This window comes from Eleutherodactylus coqui, chromosome 2 (assembly GCF_035609145.1).
Source record: "Eleutherodactylus coqui strain aEleCoq1 chromosome 2, aEleCoq1.hap1, whole genome shotgun sequence".
Taxonomy (NCBI): Eukaryota; Metazoa; Chordata; class Amphibia; order Anura; family Eleutherodactylidae; genus Eleutherodactylus; species Eleutherodactylus coqui.
The window spans coordinates 16,287,956-16,315,181 of NC_089838.1; the positions used below are offsets into that span (position 1 = coordinate 16,287,956).

Sequence of the window (27,226 nt, forward strand, 5' to 3'; positions counted from 1 at the left end):
CGGTAATTCTGTGAAAGAATTGGCACTGAGACAAAAGAACTCACAAAGACAAAGTAACACCATAATGGCAGACCATATGCAGACTGCATTATTGCCAAACAGTAGACGTATGCATGGTGTTCACAAAAATGCCTATCTAGGGGGAAAGATCTTTCAAGCATTGCACCACGGTATGTGCATGGAGCATGTTTGTTCCAGTACTAGAAATAATCAAAGTAATCAGTTTAAGACGAATTAGCATAGCAATACATTCATTCAATGGTGCCAATTAAAAAATGCCTTTAATGAATTAATGTCATCAATGAAACAAATGGAAAGATGTCTTTTGCCCCATAGAGGTATTTCTGTGGACACCTTGTATGGTTTTTTAACCAACTTTGTCTGAGAGCACATGGCACAGCACCGCGAGCGCCAACGGGGATTGGGTGCATATGCAGGTCTGTGCGATGTCATGGCATCAATACCACACCACACGATTCACTTGCCGGGGCATGTGCAGTGGCATTCGGCACTGGATTTCGAGGGAGAAACCTTTCTTCTCTGTAGAGCTAATAGGCTGGCTGAGATGTTCATCTCAACCAGCCTACCAGTGACTTGCTTTGGGTATTTATTCTAGCTCCTCTTTGCAGAGGATGGCGGTAATACCTTTGTATACTGGTCCTGATTAGTGGTTAGGTGCTTTTGCCTTTGTTCCTCTGAGTTTTTGTTACTGCCCTCCTTTTATGGACTTTGGACAATAACTTTACTGACTATTGTTGCTTCTGCACTCTGACCTTGTCTTATTTGTCTTTTCTGTTCCGCCTTGTCCTTACATATTCTCTCTCCTTCATTTTACACCTAGGGATATATCGAGAATCAGATAATCTGGTGAGGTTCTAAAAGTGGGGTTACCTCTTTCAGGGTGGATGCTGCACTTGATTGGCAGGTCCAGGCAGGGCAGATCATGGAAAGATCTTTAGGTCTTACCTCTCCTTCTACCACTGTCAGCTGTACTGCCTTGCACGTTTACAGACTCAGTAACCCCCTGTACTCTACAGATCATTTAGCCTGCCCCTCTCACCTTGTTTCCATATGGAAGGAAAAAGAAACCAAACACTCAGTGGTATATCCTCAAATAATACAATTTGGCATAAGACCATAAGAAGGAAAGCTATCACTTACTTCTGAGGGAGAGTGGTAGAACAAGGTTCCCCATTACCTCCTTGTTCCAAATCTATTCTCAAGGTGTATCCGTAAACAGGGCAGGTGCCAACAGGAGCAGTCAAGCCATTTGTTGCCAAAGAAATGCGAGTACATACTTCTGGTCCAAATAGCTGCAACACATTTTGGAGGTGAACAAACCGCAACAAGCATCTCTTTTCGCAAGTAGAATATGGTATAGACAATAAAAGAAGTCCAGTTTTTATACTTGCTCGCATTGAGGACAGTAAGAGGAAAACCAGTGTAACATTTTTGTTTATGATGGGCTTTCAGAACCAGAAGTGAGGTAAGACAAGACATCTTTCCACATTCAATTGACCAGAAAGCCCCCTTCTGTTCCACCAAGTGGTGGATATTATGCTAGAGAAAATGCATATGTACTGCTAAACATCAAACGTAATCAAAATACTAACAACCACTTGTCCGTGAAACAGTGAGTTACACGTATATTATAATGTATGGAGCAGAGCTGTGTGTGATGTACACGTAGCAGAGCTGTGTGTCTGTGTGATGTGCATGTAGCAGAGCTGTGTGTGATGTGCATGTAGCAGAGCTGTGTGTGATGTGCATGTAGCAGAGCTGTGTGTGTGATGTGAACGCAGCAGAACTGTGTGTGATGTGCATGTAACAGAGCTGTGTCTGTGTGATGTGCTTGTATTAGAGCTGTGTGTGTGTGTGTGTGATGTGCATGTAGCAGAGCTGTGTGTGTGTGTGATGTGCATGTAGCAGAGCTGTGTGTGTGTGATGTGCATGTAGCAGAGCTGTGTGTGTGTGATGTACACGTAGCAGAGCTGTGTGTCTGTGTGATGTGCATGTAGCAGAGCTGTGTGTGTGTGATGTACACGTAGCAGAGCTGTGTGTCTGTGTGATGTGCATGTAGCAGAGCTGGGTGTGTGTGTGATGTGTATGTAGCAGAGCTGGGTGTGTGACGTGCACGTAGCAGAGCTGGGTGTGTGACGTGCATGTAGCAGAGCTGGGTGTGTGACGTGCATGTAGCAGAGCTGTGTGTGTGACGTGCATGTAGCAGAGCTGTGTGTGTGACGTGCATGTAGCAGAGCTGTGTGTGAGACGTGCATGTAGCAGAGCTGTGTGTGTGATGTGCATGTAGCAGAGCTGTGTGTGTGACGTGCATGTAGCAGAGCTGTGTGTGTGATGTGCATGTAGCAGAGGTCTGTGTGATGTGCATGTAGCAGAGGTCTGTGTGATGTGCATGTAGCAGAGGTCTGTGTGATGTGCATGTAGCAGAGCTCTGTGTGATGTGCATGTAGCAGAGCTCTGTGTGATGTGCATGTAGCAGAGCTCTGTGTGATGTGCATGTAGCAGAGCTGTGTGTGTGACGTGCATGTAGCAGAGCTGTGTGTGTGACGTGCATGTAGCAGAGCTGTGTGTGTGACGTGCATGTAGCAGAGCTGTGTGTGTGACGTGCATGTAGCAGAGCTCTGTGTGTGTGTGACGTGCATGTAGCTGAGCTCTGTGTGTGACATGCATTTACCTGAGCTGTGTATGTGTGTTACGTGCATATAGCAGATCTGTGTGTGTGCATGGTGTGCATGTAGCAGAGCTGTATGTGCGTGATGTGCACGTAGCAGAGCTGTATGTGATGTACATGTACCAGAGCTCTGTGTGTGTTTGTGTGATGTGCATGTAGCGGAGCTCTGTGTGTGTGACTTGCATGCAGCAGAGCTGTGTGTGTCTGTGGCTTGCATGTAGCAGAGCTGTGTGTGTAATTACATGATAACGGCGATCATGTAAAAGTACAAAAAGGTTAAAGTTTCACCTCCCGTTACAGATCTGATCCATGAAAGGAGGTAAAATTACTTACCTGAGGCCTTATCCACAAACCTGTACCCAGCTGTGGTGTACACAAGCGCAGGAGCTGGGGAGGGTCCGGGAAATTTAAAATCTCCCTGCTCCTAAAGGTAGTCTGGCGCAGGGACCGAGGGACGCCGTAAGTGGTGTTTGGTCACGTGATCACAGTTATCCAATGGATATTGGCGATCATGTAAAAGTTAAAAGACAGTTGAAGTTTAATTCTCTGTTCGGTTTGGGCCTCATTGTGCATACATACATAATATTAGGGCCACAATGGATATATTTCTAAACACGGGACAAACAGGGAGATCCATTTTGAGGTGTAAATCCTCATGCATATGTGTGCTGTACAAAAAAAACCTGTTTTTAAAATGACACAATTGCCAAAAAAATGAAAGTAGTAATTTTTTTCCTTCTGCTTTGCTTAGATTCCTTTAAAAAACTTTGGAGTCAAAATATACAGTACACCCCTAGATGAATTTGTTAAGGGGTCTAGTTTTCAAAATAGGGTCATTTGTGGGGGTTCTCCATCGTTTTGGCCGCTCTAGGGCTCTGCAAGAGTGCAATGGGGCCTAAAACACCTTCAAGCAAAATGTCTGTTCTGAAAGCCACCGGCTGCTTCTCTTATTTTGGGCGCTGTTGTGCATACCAACATAAGATTAGGGCCACAATGGGTATGTTTCTGAACACAGGACCGAACGGCCGATAGCGGCTATTACCCCTGGGTGTCAGCTGTTATAAACAGCTGACGCCCGCACTGTATGAAGAGAGGTTGCCACGCAACCTCTCTTTATACATACCCCGACGCTCCATGACGTACCGGTACGTCATTGGTCGTGAAGGGGTTAAGGTACATCTATGATCAATCCCAAATTTATAATATATCATGTATAAATGTGCGATAAAATTTAATATGTGAATCCTTCAAATTCTTCAAAAGCTTCCATGTGGAGGTCAGTATGACTCGGTGCGAAACACGTACCTTTTGAAGTGCTTCATTTAAAATCATTGTATTTAAGTATAAAGCTAATTGAATCTAGGATAAAACTCCTTGTCTCTCAGGCAGAAGAGGAACTGTACATAAAATGGTTTCACAGCTTGTAACCCCTATTCATGCAGGCTGGTATACAGCGTGGTCATATCGAGGGAGACTCATAAGTATGAAGATTCCCATTCAAGATCTTTTAAAAGTGTGAGAAGGTGCCCTGTGTTCTTAATATACGCAGGTAGAGTCACAACATATCTCTGTAATTAATGGTCTAGGTATTCTGATAAAGTAGCAGTTATGGATCTGCTCCCTAATTTAATTGGACAAACTGGAGACTGATGTGTAAGTTTTAGAGATGAGCGAACGTACTCGTCCGAGCTTGATACTCGTTCGAGTATTAGGGTGTTCGAGATGCTCGTTACTAGAGGCAAGCACCACGCGATGTTCGGGTTACTTTGAGACGTTAGCGCACTTTTCTGGCCAATAGAAAGACAGGGAAGGCATTACAACTTCCCCCTGCGACGTTCAAGCCCTATACCACCCCCCTGCAGTGAGTGGCTGGCGAGATCAGGTGTCACCCGAGTATTAAAATCTGCCCGCCCGCGGCTCGCCACAGATGCGTTCTGACATAGATCAGGGAAAGTGCTGTTGATGCCGGAGCTGCTATAGGGAGAGCGTTAGGAGTGATTTTAGGCATCAAGACCCCCAACGGTCCTTCTTAGGCCATAGAAATCGCAGATCGCACCTATCTGCGATTCCTGTTCTCTTCTCTATATGCGCTCAATGGGGCCAGCGGCAGCAGCGCCGACCTCATTGAGAACATATAGAAGACAAATCATTCTTCTCTGCCACAGCTGTAACAGCTGTGGCAAAGAAGAACGATGTTTGCCCATTGAATTCAATGGAGCCGGCAATACAGCAAGTTCCACTGAAAGCAATGGGCTGCTGGCGATCGCGGGATGAATTGTCGGGAAGGGCTTAAATATATAAGCCCTTCCCTGCAATTCATCCAGAAATGTGTTACAATAAAAATATATATATGTATATACTTACCTTGTCCCGGCAGACGGAGTTCAGCCGCGGCGGCCGGCAGTGGGTGTGAAGGGGGTGTGAGTCAGACTCAGCGTTGAGCCAATCAGGGGGCAGGTCTGACTCACACCCCCTTCACACCCACTGTAGGCCGGCCACGCTGAACTCCGTCTGCCGGGACAAGGTAAGTATATACCGGCTTATAAGGCGACGGGGCGTATAAGACGACCCCCCAACTGTCACCTTATACGCCGGCAATACAGCGGAGCAAAAAATAAAAATCATTACTCACCTCCCCCGGCGTTCTGCGGCGCTGCTGCAGGCTGTCGCTCCCTCCTGGTCCCTGGCAGAGCATTGCTTTCTGGACGCAGGGCTTGAAATCCCCGCCTCCAGAAAGCTACTGTGATTAGCTAACACACGCCGTCAGCCAATCACAGCCATTCAATGACATCATTGTCATTGGCTGTGATTGGCTGAAGGCACGTGTGTTTTCTGGAGGCGGGGATTTCAAGCCCTGCGTCCAGAAAGCAATGCTCTGCCGTGAACCAGGAGGGAGCGACAGCCTGCAGGAGCACCGCAGACCGCCGGGGGAAGTGAGTAATGATTTTTATTCTTTGCTCCGCTGTATTCCCAGCGTATAAGGTGACAGTTGGGGGGGTCGTCTTATACGCCCCGTCGCCTTATACGCCGGTATATACGGTATATTTTTTTTATTTTTACACATTTCTGGATGGATTGCAGGGAAGGGCTTCTATATTTAAGCCCTTCCCGACAATTCATCCCGCGCACGCCGGCAGCTGATTGCTTTCAGTGGAACCTGCTGTATTGCCGGCTCCATTGAATTCAATGGGCTAACATCGTTCTTCTCTGCCACAGCTGTTACAGCTATGGCAGAGGAGAACGATCTTTATGCTGACAGTGGGGGGGGGGGGGCACTCTTGCCGCTATTGTGGCTTAATAGTGGGACCTGTGAACTTGAGATGCAGCCCAACATGTAGCCCCTCGCCTGCCCTATCTGTTTCTGTGTCGTTCCCATCACTTTCTTGAATTGCCCAGATTTTCACAAACGAAAACCTTAGCGAGCATCGGCGATATACAAAAATGCTTGGGTCGCCCATTGACTTCAATGGGGTTCGTTACTCGAAACGAACCCTCGAGCATCGCGATAATTTCGTCCCGAGTAACGAGCACCCGAGCATTTTGGTGCTCGCTCATCTCTAGTAAGTTTGTGTCTTTGAGAATTCTGAACACACATTCTTTTTTTTCCATTCTTGGCTAAACTATTATCAAAGGCCGTTTCAATTAGCTCAAAAAGTGTTTTCTTAACCTGCAGTGTCAAGCCAACTTTAACCCAAGCTGTGCTTCCCAATAGTATGTTAGGCTAAAAGAAGAGAAGTCTATCTACGTTCAGCTGTTTCCAACACCCCCCTCCCTTTTTGATGCAGAGGGAGGCAAAAAAAAACAATGAAGCAGAAGCCAATTTGGGAGAAAATGTCCTTCCTGCCTCCATAAAGGCAGTCAGAAGAATCTCTGGATCAATGTTTGGCCCACAGTGAAATGAGTTTGACACCCCTGATCTAGAACATCAATTACAGAGATATGTTGTGACCCTACCTGCTTATATTAAAGACACCGGCAACCTTCTCACATTTTTAAAAGATCTTGAATAGAAATCTTGATATTTATGGGCCTCTCAACCGTTCTGTACACCAACATCCCACATGAAATAGGGTTACAATCTGTAAAAGTGTTTTTCTGTACAGACTGTAGTTTCAAGGTCCAATCCAAAATTTTAGCAACTGGATTTTTAGAGAAAAAAATGATTGATTTAACTCATATAAATGCACATATTTCAGTCTATATTGAACTTATTAGCTTTAATATTCAGCGGCTCATTTGCATTTTCATTAACACAATATCCACCAATAGATGGAACAGAAGGGATTTTCTGGCTGGTGGGACTTGCAGAGACTTCTGATCTGACCTCATTTCTGGCTCCCGAAGCCCATCATGACAAAAATGTTAGTGGTTTCCTCTCTCGCGGTCATCAATGCAGGCATTATTAAAACTGGATTTCTTTATTGCCCATTCCATATTCTGCTTTAAAAAAGAGGTTCTTGTTGCTGTTTGTCCACCTTCAAAGTGTTGCAGCTTTTTGGACCTGATATTCTTGGGCAACTTGGACCTTGTTCCAAGTTGCCCAAGGGGGTAGTGGGGAACTTTATTCTACCATTCCCCCTCAGAAATGGGTTATATCTTTCCGCCCGGCTATTATTCCATAGTGTATTTGAGGATACACCCCATAGCATTGGTTTCTTTTTTTTCATAAAATTTCCTGAATGGGGGAGTGTTATAGAGAAACTGAAGTTGGCAGCTAAGCAGTGCCGGTGATTGTTGTGGCAACACATCATGCGGTAACACAAAATTGTCATGGCTACTACTAGAGATGAGCGAGTATAATCACTAAGGCACATTACTCGAGCGAGTAGTGCCTTAGCCGAGTATCTCCCCGCTCGTCTCTAAAGATTCGGGGGCCGGCGCAGGTGAGTTGCGGCGGGGAGCAGGGGGGGGGGGAAAGAGGGGCGAGAGGGAGAGAGAGATCTCCCCTCCGTTCCTCCCCGCCGCTCCCCGCCCCCTGCCGGCCCCCGAATCTTTGGAGAGGAGCAGGGAGATACTCGGCTAAGGCACTACTCGCTTGAGTAATGTGCCTTAGCAAGTATACTCGCTCATGTCTAGCTACTACATTGTGATCTAGGACTCCAGATAACTTGTCATCCAAATAGCAGGACATCCTACGTTCTGGCCTGATTTTCTACCATTTTTGTTGTCCTACACATTGTAGGTGTGTATTAGGTAGCCTATTGCAATCCCCATAAGGGGTGTGATTCAAAAACAACATTGCAACATTATTTGTGACTTCCACACATGCGCATTTTGTGCAGGAGGAATAAAAGTCTATAGTGGCATTTCCCTGGGCAACTAAGATGTGATGATCCCCCGTCCACGAGCAATTAAAAAACAACCAGGGGTCACCGAGCCATGCTCCAACCATTACTGGGGCAGTTGTGCTCTGGTGTTTTTGTGACAACACCATGACCTGATACACCATATTAAACCATGACCTGATCTCCACAGGAAGGGGTATATCCACAAAGGGTGTTGAGGAGGATTCTGTAAGAACAGAAGTACACATTCAACAATTCCGTTTTCTGCATCGTCGAATACTACAAGTATTTCATGATTTTTAACAAATTTATTGTCCTCCTCTTTCAACACATTATGGAGTCCAGGTGTGTATGGTGACAAGTCTTTTTCTGGTTTAGGAGGGAGAACTCTTTTGGAGCGGCTGGTGTGTATCCAGTTGTCTTTTCCAGTCGTCAACTGGATCTGGTGTGGTCCATCAAATCTCAGTTCCAAACTTTTATAAAGCACTCGCATAGAAAGTGAGATGCTCATACTGTGACTGCAGAAAGAGAGGGCCTTTTACATCGGCCCTATCAAACAGAACTTCATAGGGGCTCCATTCAATCTTACGATTACGCACAGGTCTGTCTGAGTAGAGGGCGAGTAGAGGTACACACCTCCCATGATGCAGCTCCGTCTTCAGTGCTTTGTCTGTTTTTACAGGCTGCAGCAGCCTCCATATAGAATGTCAAAAGCTGCCACAGCCAATTACAGGCCTTAGGGCGCAGAGCTCGAATGTCACATGAGAGACCGGAGCTGCTGGCAAGGGAGATGTGGGAAGCCAGGATAAGTGAGTATATGACTTTTTATTATTTTAGGCCATAGGGGACCCGTTTTTTAGAAAAAATTTTGGTATTGGATAACTCATTAAATCTTTACTGATAACTTTTGTTGTTCATACATTCCACCCTTTTTGTAGCCCATCTTTGGGCTCGTTCTATTTTATCAAGGTCTTTCTGTAGTTGAGGTCTCCAGAACTGAATACAGTATTCCAGATGGGGTTTTACCAGAGCTCCGTACAGCAGGATCACAATCTCCCATGTATGGTTTTTTTTTATTGACAGCATGGTGGATGCTGGGAACAAACTTCCAGCAGCCGAGGTTAGAAAATTAACAATAAATGAATTCAAGTGTACCTGGAATGAGCATATACTATATGTCACGATGCGTCAGGCTGTTCACCTGTTCACCCAAAGTTAAATTGCTATGTGGCAAGGAGGATTCACATCTGTTTGTCTGACACTGGATCTATCTTGAGAGAGAAAGAAAGAGTATAGGGGGCAGACTAGATGGACCATTGAATCATCAATTTATAGTGCCCGATGGGATATTTTCCACTATTTGGACTGGGCATTCTAATAGGAATATCTTACCTCCTGGGGAGTGGTTTGTATCGGGAGACGGTATTAGTGTAATATGTCTCCACTGGAAGTGTGGGCATGACTGGGCTGAGCTAGAGGTAGTGCCCAGGTCACGCCGTCAGCTCCCGATTGGCAGCGGAACGCATGCGCCTTCACGGAGCTGGCGAGAGAGAGATAGTTCGGTGGAAGCGATGGCAAAGCAGGACACCTGTATCTGGCATCCTGTTGCCACGGCAAACCATCGGCCCTCTGCAATTTTTATCGCGGTGGTCCAATGACCTCACAGAGGTCCCTATGATGCACCGAGCCCTCGGCAGCTCGGTCAAGCTGGGTACGCCACAGCCATTTGGGAGCTGTTGGCGTGACCTGGACATTACCTCTAGCTTAGCCTGGGCACACCCACACTTCTGGTGTTGACATATTGCTCAAATACACCAGGAGACTCCTATAGTTTGTCTCCCTATACTTCTGGTCTATCCCAATGAGTGGGCATTTGTAGAGGGTTATTCTTTGTGGCCTTGGCTACTGCTACTGGAGATACCTACTAATTGTTTGTCTGTTATGCCTGTCTATGTATGGCCCTAAGGTTTTAGTTTTAAATATATTAGGATTAGGTTTTAAGGGTTTCTTATCTGTGAAGGGCAAATTTAAATACGAAGTTCCCTCTGTCTCAGTGACTTCTTAAAAAGCAACCAAGGAGCAATTACTCAGGAAAAAATAATAGAAGGTAATCTTCCCCTTTAGGTACTGACATATCCGTTTTGAACTCCTGATTGGAGGGTCACTAAGTTTCATCAGTCACCTTTCAAGAGGCTAATGCATAAGAGCATTGAAATTATGCGGCAGGTACTGAAGTCTACCCTACTTTACATGTAAATTTATCCTTTTGTATTCCAGGTAATCCCTCATGGAAATGTTAAAATCTCATTGTCTTATAAGTACATGATACATGAAGATTCCTTAAATGTAGGCAACAACTATGTTCTTGAAGAGGATGTGGTTGAGTATGAGTGGGCTTTGAAGAAATGGTCCCATTGTTCTAAACCATGTGGAGGAGGTAATCAGTCTGTATACTGTACATTCAGAACTGACAAATGCAGTATCCTTTTAAGTACCAGTGATGACACGTTCTGTACATACAATAAAAGTTACCCTAAATTGTTCTTTTTCTTGTAAATTCTCCAAATCACAAATAGACTAAAGGCTAAAATTCCCTCAAATGAACAAAATTGTTACATCTAACCCCGAAGCCATCGTGCACTTTTCGTTTGTCGCTCAGTTTCAGCCTGCACAGAAATCGTCGCTGATTCGCTCACTTCTCGTTACATCTAAACACGCTCGGTGTATACATATTAATGTAAGGCACTGAGCGAAAAGTGAACGATTCTGGCAATGATCTGCAGGTCTAAACAATCTGCACGAGCAACGAGTGGTGACGTCACTCGCCCGATCAAATGAGTATTATCCTGTGTAAAAGGGGCATAAGGAAGTACTTGTACATACAGTATATGTGTTTTCCAGTTGAGTAATAGGTGTGTACAGTAGCATGTTTTCAGTATTTTATGACACATTTTGTCTCTCTCACTTTGTGTGTCCTGTCAAGTCAGCTGGGGTTCTGAATACAATGTGGTGGTTGGGGGATGCTTGTGGATCCCTCTGTGCTGTAATTAATCGGAGCCTTCAGAGTATGTACCATTTATAACCCACCTCTGTCTTCTATCACTGACCAGTTACTAACGCACTGACACACATTCTTACCCAGACCAAGCATTCTCACTTTATATCTTGGAGGAGTATTTAAACTAGGGACTTCGGGGGAAGGACAACCAGAGAGATAGGGTGTAGACAGTGACCTGGAACTAAGTAATGAAAAAGAGGTTGGAGAGGCAGTTAGAACTGGCAGAACAGTTAGTAGGATGCACATAACATAAAAAATAACCAAATCCTTCTAAACTGTATGGTGACTAATGCTGGAAGTCTGACCAATAAAGTAGACGAACTGGAAGTAATAATATCTGAGGAAAACTACGACATAGTGGGAATAACGGAGACCTGGTTGGATGAAAGCTGCGAGAAAGCTTCAGATGAAAGAAGAGTGATATAATGCTGCAAATTTATGTTAGAAGCTTGGTTCTGATACTGTATTTATGTACCGAGTTTGGTTATGGTACTGTATTTATGTCGAATAGATAAACAAGTTAAGGCTAGAAGAACATAATGTCGTTGGCCACACATAGGCAGACCACGTCCATTTGCGATGGCCATACAGTTTTGCCAATAATTTGTGTGGCCATGATTTGGCTGCATGTGGCCAGTCGCACTGTGTTTCTATCTGAAAGCCTTATTCACAAAAATCCTCGTTGGGTCATTCACTTATCATTTGGTTTAAGCAGTCGTTTACAGACTTGAGTGAAGGGGTGATTGTTCGTCAGGACATAGTTCATGCCCCACGAAATGCTCTGCGACAGGCTGCCGGCAGAATAAAAGCAGGTTTTTAACACCCTAACAAAGTGCTCTACTATTGGCTGTTAAATCCTCAAATTATGGGAAGTACGTTATGACATTCGCCACAAGAGCTACATAAAAGCCTCGAGAGATCTTCGCCATTCCGTTCATCCGTAAAGTGTCACAACGCTACTGCTTCTTCTCTCTACTTCAAGGATTACTTCGTTTGGTCACCTGCAAGTTTTGCCAGTTCTTCAAGGGTATATTCGTAGGAGTGAACGCTTCTTACTACAAAGGTGAGTTGGCTTGCTTGTATGTTCTCTTAACTCGATCCCTTTGCAGCTTCTAGTAGCATCCTGTATACTGTTACCTTACTTCCCAGTTGCAAGGAACAAACAGTGTAGTACCCCTCAAAATTGTGATTAAAATGACCGGCGATCAAGGCGTTCATAGTGGCATATGGAAAGCCACATGGTGCTGGTGCCTGTGAGACATTTTTGCTCGCTATTTCGAAGGCTACTTCAACATGTCCGTTCAGTTATTATGGCCCTCCACCACTTTAGCTTTATTGATTTCAAGGAGACCGTAGTGTCCCTCAAAGAAGCAAAAAATGTCTCACAGGTGGCAGTGCCATGGGCTCCATCAAGGCATCTTTTAATGATAAAAGGAGGCCACATGGCACTGCCACCTGTGAGTCATTGTTGTTGGCTACTTCGAGGGATATTTGGACATGTCAATAATTAATTCGGTCACCTGGAAGTTCTGCTTTCTTGAGGGAACATTCGCAAGAACAAATGCTTCCATTACAAAGGAGAGCTTGTTCTCTTGTAAGGTTCGTAGTATTGTAGCACTCTCTGTGTACGCGACTCCATATTAATGTACCTGTTCTGTTTATTTACAGTTTTGGGTGAAGAAGACGGTCACCACTCTGAGAGCTACGATGCTGGACAAAACGCCATCTGGAAGCAGAAATCATGGTAGCAGAAATGGAGGAAGAAGAATAACATCCCCACAAGTGTCAGCAGAGAGCTTGGTCCAAACAGTGGCTGCCGCAAAGAGACAGCTTGTCACACAAGGGGCTTTTAACGTAGATGCAAGAGAACAACACAGAGGATTTCAGAAATTACTTGTGCATGTCTAAGAGTCATTTTCTGTTTGGCTGGCAACTGTGAAACCAAGCATTGAGAAGCAAAACACAGCTTTGCGTGAAGCTATCTCAGCAGAGCAGCAGTTGACTTTCTGCTTCTTGGCTATCAGCAAAGTCCTGCAAGACCTGAAGTTCTCAGCTACCATCTCTGTTGCTTCTTTGAGTTCCATAATTCCTTAACCTTGTGATGCAAGCCTGAAAGCAGATCCATTCAAGGTAGGCAGTTGTAGTTCCTTATCTGGTCTGAAGAACAAAAGTAGCAAATTGTTACGCAATCCCATAAATGCAAAAGAAAAAGGGTTGACTTTAAGGATATGCCTGCTAAACTTGTGTGAGTTGTGTCCTGTCCAACAGAAATCGAAAGGAAAATAAGCCCAATTCATTTGAAAGGGTTCAAATACAGAAGCAATTTTTTTAGTTTTTTTTTCTCCCTTCTTCACTCGGACCCACGCTCTGCATTCCCTATATCTGTGCGAGGATTACATAATAGCAGGATATGTAATGTGCAGTGTCATGCACCTGACACAGTACAAGGACGGGTGCAGGAGTCTTGGGTGCAACTCGCATTGCCCTGTGTAAATGAAGCTTAACAGAATGTAAGAACACCAGCATTCACAGAACATCTGAAGGAAGATCCTATGCAAAATTGTATTGAAATAAATAACCAAAAGGCACCAAACATATTAAACCATTTAAAACACACAAAAAGTCAGGTGACGACTGTATCTGGGAAAGACCACACAAAAAATAAATAATGCACACATAATCCAAAGCATGTAAGGTTATGCACATGGGCAGGAGAAACGGGTGTCACCAATATACACTAAATGGGGTACTGCTAGGGAAAAGTGAGATGGAAAATGATCTGGGGGTACTAGTGGACTGTTGACTCAATTGGAGCAACCAATGTCAGTCAGCTGCTGAAAAGGCAAATAATGTCTTGGGGGGTATTAAAAGAGGTATAGGGGCGAAGGACGAGAACATTATTCTTCCACTATATAAGGCACTTGTCCGGCCTCACATGGAATACTGCGTACAGTTCTGGTCACCGGTGCTCAGGAAAAATGTTGCAGTCCTTGAGGGGGTTCAAAGAAGGGCAACTAAACTAATACATGGAATGACGGGACTGGAATACCCAGAGAGGCATCAAAACTGGGATTATTCACCCTGGAAAAAAGACGGCTAAGGGCCAAACAAATAACTGTGTATAAATACATGAGGGGACAAATTCAAGGATCTCTGCCATTATATGTTTATACCCAGGACTGTAACAGTAACAAAAGGGCATCCGCTACGTCTAGAAGAAAGCAGGTTTCATCACCAACATAGAAAGGGGTTCTTTACTGTAAGAGCAGAGAGACTGTGGAACTCTCTGCCTGAGGACGTGGTGATGGCAAAATCCACAGAGGAGTTTAAGAGGGGACTAGATGTCTTTTTAGAGCACTACAACATTACAGTATATAGACATTAAATAACCAGAAGGGAAGTTCATCTTAAATGTTGATCCAGAGATTATTCTTAGTCAAGAAGGATTTTTTTTTTCACCAGATTGAGGGTAAATTGGCTTCTGCCCACTGTGTTTCTTTTGCCTTCCACTGGATCAACAAGGTGGAAAGGGGGTAAACAGGCTAAGCTGGATGGCCTTTTTTGTATTTTTTCGGACTAGCATACTATGTATGTATCAAAATAATAAATATATAAATATTTAATTAAATATATGTAAATTACCACTTATATACACAAATATTTGCTCAGAGTGCAAGATTCAGTTCAAAAAGAAGTATACTAGAACAGTTGTAAAGGATGCGCCACCAGACTAAAAAGTGAAGCAAGGGTCTCCCTAAAGAAAGGAATAAAGGCTACATGTGGCCAACGCCCCCACCCTAAGCGGAGTGCAAGCTTCATCACTTAGGGAGCCCCTTGCTACACTTTTTATTCTGGCAGTGCTTCCTGGTATTCTACTCTTTGAACGAAATCCTCAATTATGTGCAAGTATTTGTCTATATGAGTTTTTTCTTTACTATATTTATGATCTAGATACATAAATGCATTGGATTATTTGTGCAGCCAACATTGATGCATTATTTAGTTTTTGTGTGGTCTTTCTCAGTTACAGTAGTCACCTGTCTTTTTGTGTTAAAATGGTTTTAATGTGTTTGGTTGCTTTTGGCATTTATTTCAATAAAATATTTAATGTAATATTTAGAGATGAGCGAGCATACTCGCTAAGGACAATTACTCGATCGAGCATTGTCCTTAGCGAGTATCTCCCCGCTCAGCAGAGAAGGTTCGGGTGCCGGCGCGGGTGACAGGTGAGTTGCGGCAGTGAGCAGGAGGGAGCAGGGGGGGGGAGAGAGAGTGAGATCTCCCCTCTGTTCCTCCCCGCTCTCCTCCGCCGCTCCCCGCCCCCGGCAGCCGTACCTTTTGTCTCAAGCGGGCAGGTACTCGCTAAGGGCAATGCTCGCTCGAGCAATTGCCCTTAGCAAGTATGCTCGCTCATCACTAGTAATATTCATTCATATTTTCTAGAGTCCTGGTGTTACTTGCTTGCAGCCCTTTTCAGTTGCGTCCTTTTCTCTGAAAGTCATAAACATAGTGCACCTCATTACCAGGTTTCCTCGTTGTGTAGTGCCCACTATTTGTGGTTGTTCCTAACAGAATGTGGGGCAAAATGGTTGATAAATGTTCCCCCCTCATGTATGCTTTTCATAGCCGCTTCACTGCTGTGTTCATTCTTGAAACCAAGTTTTTTTCTCTTTCTACAGTTCCCAAGGACCGTAGAGGAGTGGAAGATTCCTGCAGAGGACTTTGAACGTCTCTGTCAATTCCCCAACTATGGAGGGGCCCTTGACGACAAACATTTTTGGATCTCTCAGCCTGCAAACTCAGGATCATACTGCTATAATTACAAAGGCTACTGTAGTATAATATTAATGGAATTCCAACTACAAATTTCTGATGGTAGATGTTTGCAAAAACGGGCAAGTATCGGACAGCGGTGTTTTGGAGCACACCAAATTCATGGAGCAAACAGACAGATTAGGCCTACTGAGCAACGTAGAGACAAAAGCAATTTTGGATTTTGTGTTTGTTGGAGATGAGGCCTTTCCACCACAAGCACATCTACTGAAACCTTTCCCTTAAAGACTATTGGATCAAGGAAGGAAAATATTTAGTTTTTGACTGTCCAAGCGAGACTTGTGGAGAACACTTGGCATTATGGCCAACCGCTTCTGCATATTTCACACCGCAATCCATCTCCATAAACCACAGACAAGGTAGTGCTGGCCTGTTGTGTCTTGTACAACTTCTTACTACATCATGATACACTGTCATACCGCCCCGTCTGCATTGCTTAATAGCGAAAATGTGGATCCCTTGCAAATCAACTATGGACAGCGGCGTTTAGGAGCACAAGGGATCCTACCTCTCCAGTCCCTTCAGGTTTGCCGTGTCTGTGATGATGCCATTCACTCTTGTGAGCAATATAGAGCATATTTCAACAGTGTGGGTACAGTGTCATAGCAGGCTGGAATGATATGAGGTCTATACAATACTTGTCCTATGCATGCTTCCCTTTAAAGGGAGTCTGCAGGCAGAAAGTTATAGAGCAGAGTGAGCCGAGCAGATTGATATATAGTTTTATGAGGAAAGCTTCAGTATTTTAATTATTTATAGCTCAGCGCATCCTACCCATCAGACTGTTCAGCTCAGGAAGGATGTGTGAGATACAAATGAATAAAGTGCAACTTATACGGAATCTTTCCTCATAAATTGATACATTGTTGTACTTCATTCATTTGTATCTCTGCACATCCTGAGCTGAACGGTCCAATGGATGTCCAGGATGTGAAGAGACATAACTGAATAAAATACTGAATCTTGCCTCATAATAGTATATATCAATGTGCTCAGCTCCTCCTGTTCTAGAACATGTTGCCTGCAGTTTGGACAGCTTGTTCCAGGTGACAAACTCCCTTTAAACCCCTTTTATAGAGCAGGAGGAGCTTGGCAGATGTATATATATATAGTTTTATGAGGAAAGATCCAGTATACGTTGTACTCTATATCCTTGTGTTTTGCATGCCAAAAAAAATCCCACAATAAATAAAATAAATGACAGAAATGCAGTTTGTGTTAAAGGAAAGAAAGAAGCTATTAAAACATGTATAAAAGTTTACAACACTGTTTTAATGGGCCACCACTTTGTAGTTCAGATAATGGGTCACCAGGCTTAAGATGGACTCTATAAGCACCTGACTTCTTGGAAGCAACGGATCCTCATCCGGGTTCTGCGCTACTGAAAAGGATCTATGGCGCACAACAAAAAGTGAGGCGGAGCAATGTGAAGCTCAAGGGTGAAGACCCTCCTCTCCCCATTGCCTGAGATGGGCCAGCTCCACCTAGATGCTCCATAGCTGCCTCTGCAGTGTGCAGCCCTGGATGGCCTCAAGGAAATTTTCTGGCCTCCTGGCCGGGGGGGATTTCCTTGCATGGCTGCGGAATAAATTATAAGTATCAATAGTCTGTTGTCCTCAACGCTCAAAGGTCAGGGAATGGGGAGCACCACTTCATTATCATTGCATCCACCATTCCTGCGCAATAAATGTACAATGCTAAAACACATTTCTATTAACGGTTTATTAATGGGGTCACAACCTGTTTTAATAAGAATGTGTTATAACATTGCACAGGAATGGGGAATGTGATGAGTATGAAACAGTGCTCCCCCGATTCCTGACCTTTGAGTCTCATAATGTAACTCATGGTGCTCAAAGGTTATGATAGGCTCCATGTAAAGGGAACCTGTCATGGCCTTTGAGCCCCATAAACTACGTATTGGGCCACTAAGGTCAGGGAATGGGGAGTGCTGTTTCATGCTCCCCGCATACCCTGTTCCTGGGCCCGTTTTAAGTTTGAGTGTGGACAAAAAGTGACTCTTTTCCTCCTGCTCTGTGCTTCTGCTCTGCCATTCATCTCTATGGGAGAACACAGGCCAGGCTGAAAAGTGTCACTTTTTGTCTGCATTCCAACTTAACAGGGACACAGGCTGTTGCCTTCAGTTGTGGGACTTATACATTTTGGAGCAGAGAAATGTAATGAATTGGGTACTCCCCCGCCCCCTTCCCCATTGATCTCAAAATAGTAATGGAAGCCTTCAAATTTTGCTTTGCATGTTTTTTGGGACCACATACAAATCAATGGGAAAGAGACTGATGTGCACCTTGCCATTTTTCTGCACCAAAAATGGAGAATAGACGAAAACATAAACTGCAAATTTTTTGACCAGTTTCAGAATAGCGTCTTTTAGGCCCGTTTTGCTTTGTGATTTTTTTCATTGAAAGGTCATTGATAATACAGACCAATATTCTGAACGTGCTAGGGCCGTTTTGCATGAGATGACCTGTCAGATGCAGATGCCCAACATGCCATCCTAGCAATGATTGTTCTGGTGCTTTTACACAGGAATGATTATCTCTTTTTTTAGTGGAGGCCCGAGTGACAATGCACTCAACTGAAACTGGTCTTCACCCTTTCCAATCCAATTTGTATCCTTTATTTCCTAGGGGGCTTACTCTATTTATGCCATTATACAATGGCGCTATCTGCTGGTTAAAGCCAGTACTGCATGAGCTGACACATTGGATAGGCTCCAACAGCAGAGAGGCTGGCAATATACAATAAGAGAACCCTGCCGGACGTCTTCCAACATTAGAGCTGTACAGCCTTAAATCATAATGTCTTAAGACGTCAGACAGTGGATTGGAAAGGGTTAAGGGAGATACAGTTTTTGGCATTTACCAGGCTCAGAGCGGGACTCCCACCACCATGATATCAGGCTCCTCCTCCAGGGGCTGTAGGCATATTATTTTTGATTTCAACTTTGAAGAATACTAGGACATGTATATTCGTCTTAAGGAGGAGGTAATAGTGCTGGAGGCTATGAAGTAAAAGAACGTATCAGCAAGAAAACTCACCTTTTAAAGTTGGAACCATTTAATACTTAAAGGCGATCAAATGAAGTAATCCTCATTCTGTTGTGTAGAAGTCAAAGACTCTCTCAAAGTACCGAAAATAACCATCTTACAGGCATCGGCGCCACTATCCAGGCTATCAGAATAACGAATGATTCTTCAAGGCCTTTATGCGACTCTTCTGACCAATAGTAAAGCACTTTGTGGACGTGTTGAAACTTGCTTTTGTTCTTCCAACAGCCAATCACATGCTTCCATGCACATACTAACAGCCAATAGTAAAGCACTTTGTGGGCATGTCAAAACCTGCTTATGTCCTCACAAGAGCCAATCACATACTTCTATGCACATAATCATAGCCTTGTTCACACGTATCCAGGCTCACCTGAGTAATTAATCGATCAGTCTAAACGAGCAACCAAATTAGTGTAATAATGAGAAATGTAAATAATGGTTGTCTGAACAGTTATCGTTTAAAAGCAAACCGGTCCTTTGCTTATTCTAACAGTAAGGGCTAATGCGGGAGTATAGCGTGAATACGTGTCCCGCTGGCCACGTCGTATGACACTGCCAGCGCGTCATGCGGGAGCTGCACAGCGGATCCGGAGGGGCGTATGGGGTCTTTGAAGGGGCGCTGTGGCGAACGGCATGAGCCCTAAATCGTCTCATCTAAAAGGACACTAAGTCCCTTGGCTGCGGCACCTCCCGTTGTGCACTTTGGGCATCACAACTCGCTGTAAGCTGCGCTAGGGACTTTTCAGGACAGAAAGGGGTGACCTGAAGGTGTGGCGGTTGAGATCAGCCATCAAAAATATTTTCCAAACTTTTGTTTAGACCCATTGGAACCAAGGTGTTCAGTTTAAAGATCGAATACATGAGATGCAGATTGATAATGTAAACTCCACTAAATGTCACCAGTCTTACCCAGGAAGAAGTGTAGAGTCACGTTAAAAAATAAAAAAAAAGACAAATTGCCACGTCCCAATGGCAGATATCCTTGGGCTCTAAGGCAATTAAGTAATGTGATGGCCAGACCGTTTATTATTCAAGGACTCGATAGTCATGGGGTCTGCCCTACTGGATTGGCCCGTAGCCAACGTGGTGCCGTTATACAAAAAGGGGTTAAAAATGAACATGGAAACTACAGACCAGTATGTCTTCTGGATAAAATGATTGAAGGGTTTCTAAGAGATTTTATCCTGGAGTACCTCAAGGAAAATAGCTGTACAACTCATATCGGCATGGGTTCATGATAGGTGGCTCCTAACAAACACATCTGATCAGCTTCTACGAGGAGGTACGTTCTAGGCTGAACTGGGGAGAGTCATCGGATCTTGTGTATCTGGACTTTTCCAAAGCTTTAAATACTGTGCCACATAAAAGGTTGGTATATAAAATGAGAATGCTTGGTCTGGGAGAGAATATGTGTAAGGGGGTAAGTAACTGGCTCAATTATAGAAAGCAGAGGGTGGTAGTAAATAGTACATACTTGGATTGGGTTACTAGTGGTGCATCAAAAGAGGCATAGGGGCACATGACATGATTTCCTCTTTACAAGTCACTGGTCAGACCACACGTGGAGTATTGTATATAGTTTTGGGCACTGATACTCAAGAAGGACACATCGGAGCTTGAGTGGGTTCAAGGGCAGGCAACTAAAGTAATGGAATAGGCGAACTATAATACCCCGAGCAGTTATCAAAACTGGGGTTATTCAGTCCAGAAAAAAGATAGCGAAGAGACGACCTAATAACTATGTATAAATATATCATCATCTATTCATACCCAGGACCGTGACTATAACAAAGGGGCGCCCTCTACATCTAGAGGAAGGAAGATTTGTACACTGACATAGAAGGGGGTTCTTTTTTGTAAGAGCAGTGAGACTATGGAAGTGAGATTTGCCTCAGGATGTAGTGATGGCATACTCTATAAAAGTGTTTAAGGGAGGCCTGAACGTCTTTCTTGGGCAATGCAATATTACATATTTTATAGTCACTATAGTCACTTCAGATTGCTAGATTGAAGTCGTGAATTTTATTTCCCTTAAACCGGAAAAATTGGCTTCTACCTTATTTGGTTTTTTCTTGCTTTCCTCTGGATCAACATTGGGGGGGGGGGGGGGGGGGATAAGCTGAACTGGGTGGACATATGTTTTTTCAGTCTAATTTACTATTTTACTCTGTTACACAAATTTAGGTAGTATTGTGTAAATTGGGGTGTATTTGCTGTCAGTGCCTCAGTAGCTTGGGCTAGAAATACAGCATGAGGTCAACTGCTATATTCAATGCAGGGAACGGATGTTGAGTGATGACTAAGAATGCTGACTCAGGTGACAAACTTTGACGTTTTCACAATACTATTGGGGTGTACATGGAGTGGGCTGTAGAGTGATGGGGTCATTGGGGCATTTTGAGGACTTTAGGTACTCTCTGTAGCTTGCTTAACTCACATTGTTAAATTCTAGATTTATTTTATATTTTTATTTAATACATTGCTCCCGACTCTTCTCTATTCCCAGAGAATTAAGGCAAAGTGGATTAGAAATTAGAATGTTTCTTATTTTGAAGAAATCACTGGGAGCCGTGTCTGCATTTACAAGCGCCGTGCACAATCAGCTGATCGTTCAGGGTCCCGAGCGACGGACCCCGGCCAATCAACTATTGATGACCTATCCTGAGGATAGGTCATCAAAAGTATTCTCCCTGGAAAACCGTCCTTTAAAGCGCACACAGGCTTGGTCACTAATGGAATAACAGAGCAAATAGAGCATGTAACATGCCTGTCTTGGCCCCTCTCCGCCGCGACGCAGCGCGCATCATTAGAAAAATTTTTGTCTAGAGAGAGACGAAGCTAGAAGAAAAAAAAAAAAAGCTTGGCACCCGGCGTCCCACATACAAAAATGCTCGAGTCTCCCATTGTTGTCAATGGGGTTCGTTACTCAAGTAGAGCTCTCAAATTTTCACGAAAAGCTCGACTCGAATAACGCGGACCCGAGCATTTGGGTGCTCGCTCATCTCTATTCACTAACCATAAAAAATGGTTTTACATTAAAAGTGTTGAACACAATTTTACCTAATTATTTACATAATTTAATTAATTGCAGTAAATTCCCAGTGAAATGTCTGTACATTTATATGCATTGCCGGGCGATTTTTCTGAATAGCAGTCCAGGAATATACAAAGCGGGCCACAAAGATGAGCCCAGCACCACATTCTGATAAAAGCTTCCCCAAAGAAAATCTGTGTCGACCATAGCAACCAATCACAGCGCAGCTTTCCTTTGACCTCAGCAGTATAAGAAATAGCAACCAATCACAGCGCAGCTTTCCTTTGACCTCAGCAGTATAAGAAATGAAAGCTGAGCTGTAATTGGTTGCTATTGCAACAAAAAGTACTGGGCAAGTCGGTAAGTTCTGGATTTTTAATTATACCATTATCCGTCGCCTAGCGCTGAAAAACACTCAGACCGGACCAGAACTGTGGATACAGTTACAATATACAAATACAACACAAACAGATTTTGTCTTTTATATATAAGATGTCTTTTATAATGTACTGATTCAAAAAATTACCTTTAAGAAGTCTTTAATTTATGTTTAAGGTAATCAGTTTACAAAGTACGGATGTCGGAGGAAATCAACCCATAAAATGGTACATAAGAAGTTATGTGAAGCCATTCCAAAGTTAAAGCCCATTCGCAGAGCCTGCAATCCCCAGGAGTGTTCACAGCCTATGTAAGTTTTTTTCTAATTTGCAGTGAAGTGCCCCCTGAGGCTGCCTTCCCAGGGGCGAGAACATCGCGTGGTGAAATGCACAAATATGAACCCCATTATTTTGAATGGGATCATACATATGGGTGATATTTTTCCTGCGTGGCATTGCGATGCGGCGTGTCCTATTTTCCTGCGTGCTCTCACATCGCAGCGCCCAATGACTTCAATAGGGCCGGCGGTAGCATGGATTTGATGCAAGGTCTCTATTTGCAAACAATGGGAGAAACTCTGCTCCTCTGCCGTGGTTGTCAGCTGCGGCCTAGGATCGCTACATCCCCGAAATGATGCAAGGCGGTTTTGACATGGAAACGCCTTGCATCTGCGGGGTATACACAAGGTGGGGAGGGGGATATGGGGCCGGTATTCACCTAATACTGGATTTCTTCTTGGTACTGCATATAAAATCTGAAGCAGTAGTTTTCATTTTTTTCTGCACTTTATTGATAAAATAGAGTTGGTTTTAGAGATGGCATTCATGTTTACTAAGCAACACCATGTGAATGGAATTAACTTGATTTTTGTATCACCATAAACACTGAATGACCACTTTACTAAAAACACCTGCTATCTGTCTGTCTGTAAGTGTGAAACCCTAACTGACTCACTGACTCACACACTCACTCACTGACTGACTCGCCACTAATTCTCTAACTTCCTGATGTTGTACAAACATAAAATTTGGCACAAGCAATCATTATGTCCTAAATAGGAAAAGTAAAGGGGTCACAATTTGATTTTTCAATTTTAAGCGCAAAAGTAAGTGCACCCCTATGTAATGTACCTAATAACATACATCTTAACCGCACAAACATGGAATTTGCCACTACCATTCTTTATGTCCTAAATAGGAAAAGTAAAGGAGTTGCAATTTCATTATTCAATTCTAAGTGTGAAAAACTGAAAATCTGTGATACATGAGAGAGTTATTTTCTCAGAAATCATAAAGCCTGAGAAATGATTTGTATACCGGGGAGAATCAACCTCACCTCTACGTATATTTACTAAGGAGAATCTACTTCACCTCTAAGTGTATATACTGAGGAGAATCTACCTCACCTCTATGTGTATATACTGAGGAGAATCTACCTCACCTCTATGTGTATATACTGAGGAGAATCTACCTCACCTCTATGTGTATATACTGAGGAGAATCTACCTCACCTCTATGTGTATATACTGAGGAGAATCTAGCTCACCTCTACGTGTATATACTGAGGAGAATCTGCCTCACCTCTACTATATTTACTGAGGAGAATCTACTTCACCTCTAAGTGCATATACTGAGGAGAATCTACCTGACCTCTACGTGTATATACTGAGGAGAATCTACCTGACCTCTACGTGTATATACTGAGGAGAATCTAGCTCACCTCTATGTGTATATACTGAAGAGAATCTACTTCACGTCTATGTGTATATACTGAGGAGAATCTAGCTCACCTCTATGTGTATATACTGAGGAGAATCTAGCTCACCTCTATGTGTATATACTGAGGAGAATCTAGCTCACCTCTATGTGTATATACTGAGGAGAATCTAGCTTACCTTTATGTGTATATACTGAGGAGAATCTACCTCACCTCTAAGTGTATACACTGAGGAGAATCTACCTCACCTCTATGTGTATATACTGAGGAGAATCTACCTCAACTCTATGTGTAAATACTGAGGAGAATCTACCTCAACTCTATGTGTATATACTGAGGAGAATCTACCTCACCTCTATGTGTATATACTGAAGAAAATATAACTGACCTCTATGTGTATATACTAAGGAGAATCTACCTCATCTCTATGTGTATATACTGAGGAGAATATACCTCACCACCTTGTGTATATACTGAGGAGAATCTACCACACATCTGTTTTTATATACTAAGGAATATCTATTTCACCTCTATGTGTATATACAGAGGAAAATCTACCTCACCTCTATGTGTATATACTGAGGAGAATCTACCTCACCTCTATGTGTATATACTGAGGAGAATCTACCGCACCACTATGTGTATAGACTGAGGAGAATCTACCTCACCTCTATTTGTAAATATATTGAGGAGAATCTACCTCACCTCTATGTGTATAGACTGAGGAGAATCTACCTCACCTCTATGTGTAAATATATTGAGGAGAATCTACCTCACCTCTATGTGTATATACTGAGGAGAATCTACTCCACCTATATGTGTATATAATGAGGAGAATCTACCTCACCTCTATATGTATATACTGAGGAGAATCTACCTCACCTCTATGTGTATATACTGAGGAGAATCTACCTCACCTCTATGTGTATATACTGAGGAGAATCTACCTCACCTCTATGTGTATATACTGAGGAGAATTTACCTCACCTCTATGTGTATATACTGAGGAGAATCTACCTCACCTCTGTGTATATACTGAGGAGAATCTACCTCACCTCTATGTGTATATACTGAGCAGAATCTACCTCACCTCTATGTGTATATACTGAGGAGAATCTACCTCCCCTCTATGTGTATATACTGAGGAGAATCTACTCCACCTATATGTGTATATACTGAGAGGAATCTACCTCACCTCTATGTGTATATACTGAGGAGAATCTACTCCACCTATATTTGTATATAATGAGGAGAATCTAACTGACTTCTGTGTGCATATACTGAAAGGCTGTAAAGTACATAAGAAGGTGGCCATGGAACGCAGGGATGGAGCGTGCCTTTAAGGCTATGAAGGGGTTGCAACCTCTAGTCTGGGGGTAAATTTGAATAAAAAGGGGCGTTACCTTAAAGGGTAAAAAGTAAGGGGAGTGGGAGGGGTGACACAGTCTGCAGGGGGACATGGGTGCATGCAGTCTAAGGAGAATCCAATTCCCCCTTTATGTGTATAGATATTTTATTCCTCCATTCCTCTGAAGTAACCACACTTTTCTGTGTGAAAATTATACATGTAAATCCTTATTATATTGAGAAAATCAAGATATTGCAGTGTCTTCCAGTGAGACATAATCATTGCTGCTAGACAACCAGGGCCAGTATTTCATACATTGCTAATTTGCAAATTTTGGGGGGTTTTCTCATACAACGGTTGGGAGTATATTTTGAATGGTGGGATCAAAGAAAAACACCCAGTGTAAAGGGATCCTGTGGATGTAAACGATCCCTTGACAAAAGGGATCTGAAGAGGATGTCAGGAATTGCTCCGAGAAACAGGTGTTACACATTCAAGCTAATTCAAGCAAAATACAATGCTAGTAACCCTCAGAAACTTCTTCCTTAGCATGGATGGGCTGTAAGAGCAGGCCACCTGTTCCAGTATGCCAGGATCAGAGGAATCTATGCCGTGAGGAATTGCTGCGGTGGTGAAGGCCACACGAGGTCCGACATGCCTCTTATGAAGTGGTTATACAGTGTAGATTAGGAGCTTCTTGGACTGTAATTAGGCTTTCAGTTTGACTTTTTTTTCTCTAAACCCTGAGAATTTGCAGTAAAAGTTGTGAGGTAAAATTATATATGACTTGAGTTGGTGTGGTTGTACTAAATCAAGACATTGGTATATTATAATGGACAAGGATTTGTAGACCTTCTAATTCCAAGTTAAGTAAAGGTCTGGATTTTAACCCCTTAAGGACATGGCCTATTTTGGGCTTAAGGACGCACACATTTTTGGCGGATTTTCATCTGCACTTTACAAAGGCCATAACCTTTTTATTTTTCCGTCGGCACGGCCATAAAAGGGCTTGTTTTTTACATCGCGAACTGTAGTTTTTATTGGTTCCATTTTAGGGTACGTACGACTATATTGTAGAACTTTTATTAATTTTTTTATGATCGCAGGGAAAGAAAACACATCAATTCTGCCATTCTTTTGAGTCTTAATCATGCAGCATAAATGACGCAATACATTTTTTTTTCTCCGGGTTGGTATGATTACAATGATACCAAAATTCTTATTTTTTTTTAGGTTTTTCCACTTTTCCGCAATTAAAACCATTTTTTGGAAATTATTTCTTTCTAAAGCGCTGCATTCAAAGTCCTATAACTTTTTTATTTTCCATGGACTGAGCTCTGTGAGGGCTTATTTTTTGGGGGACGAGCTGTATTTTTTATTGGAACTATTTTGGGGTACATACAACTTTTTTTAAACACTTTTATTGAGCGGCAAAAAGAAAAAAATAAGCATTTTGCCTCAGTTTATTTTAGCTCTTTTTTACGCTTTTTGCCATGCAGGATAACAAGCATGTTCAATTTATTGTACGTGTCATTACGGATACGACGATACCAAATATGTAGGATTTTAATTTTTAAAAAAAATGTTTATGCTAATAATGAGAAAAAGCACAAAAAAGAGGTATTTTTACATTTTTCTTTTTTTTTTCATTGTTTTTATATATTTTTTTACACTTTTTACGTCCCTGTATTAGCGATCACAGGCACTGCAGGACGCCTGTGTCTGGCATCCTGTTGCCATGGTAACCCAATCGCAATCCAAAATTACATAGCCAGAATCCGATGACCTCACAGAGGGAGTGCGCTCCCTCTGTG

General features: G+C 43.0%; 1 protein-coding gene and 1 long non-coding RNA gene across 2 annotated transcripts in view; both read left to right on the forward strand.

Annotated features, from left to right (window-relative positions):
• LOC136611133 (A disintegrin and metalloproteinase with thrombospondin motifs 2-like) overlaps nucleotides 1-27,226 on the forward strand; it is a 238,633-nt gene that overhangs the window by 166,433 nt on the left and 44,974 nt on the right. Inside the window, exons 17-18 of the mRNA XM_066590415.1 lie at nucleotides 10,252-10,411; nucleotides 22,526-22,658. Coding sequence (XP_066446512.1) covers nucleotides 10,252-10,411; nucleotides 22,526-22,658 — 293 coding nt within the window. The remainder of the gene's footprint in view (nucleotides 1-10,251; nucleotides 10,412-22,525; nucleotides 22,659-27,226) is intronic.
• LOC136611134 (uncharacterized) lies at nucleotides 10,447-17,070 on the forward strand. Its single transcript, XR_010790224.1, has 3 exons — nucleotides 10,447-12,095; nucleotides 12,701-13,162; nucleotides 15,712-17,070. It is a non-coding gene; the product is annotated as an uncharacterized lncRNA (long non-coding RNA).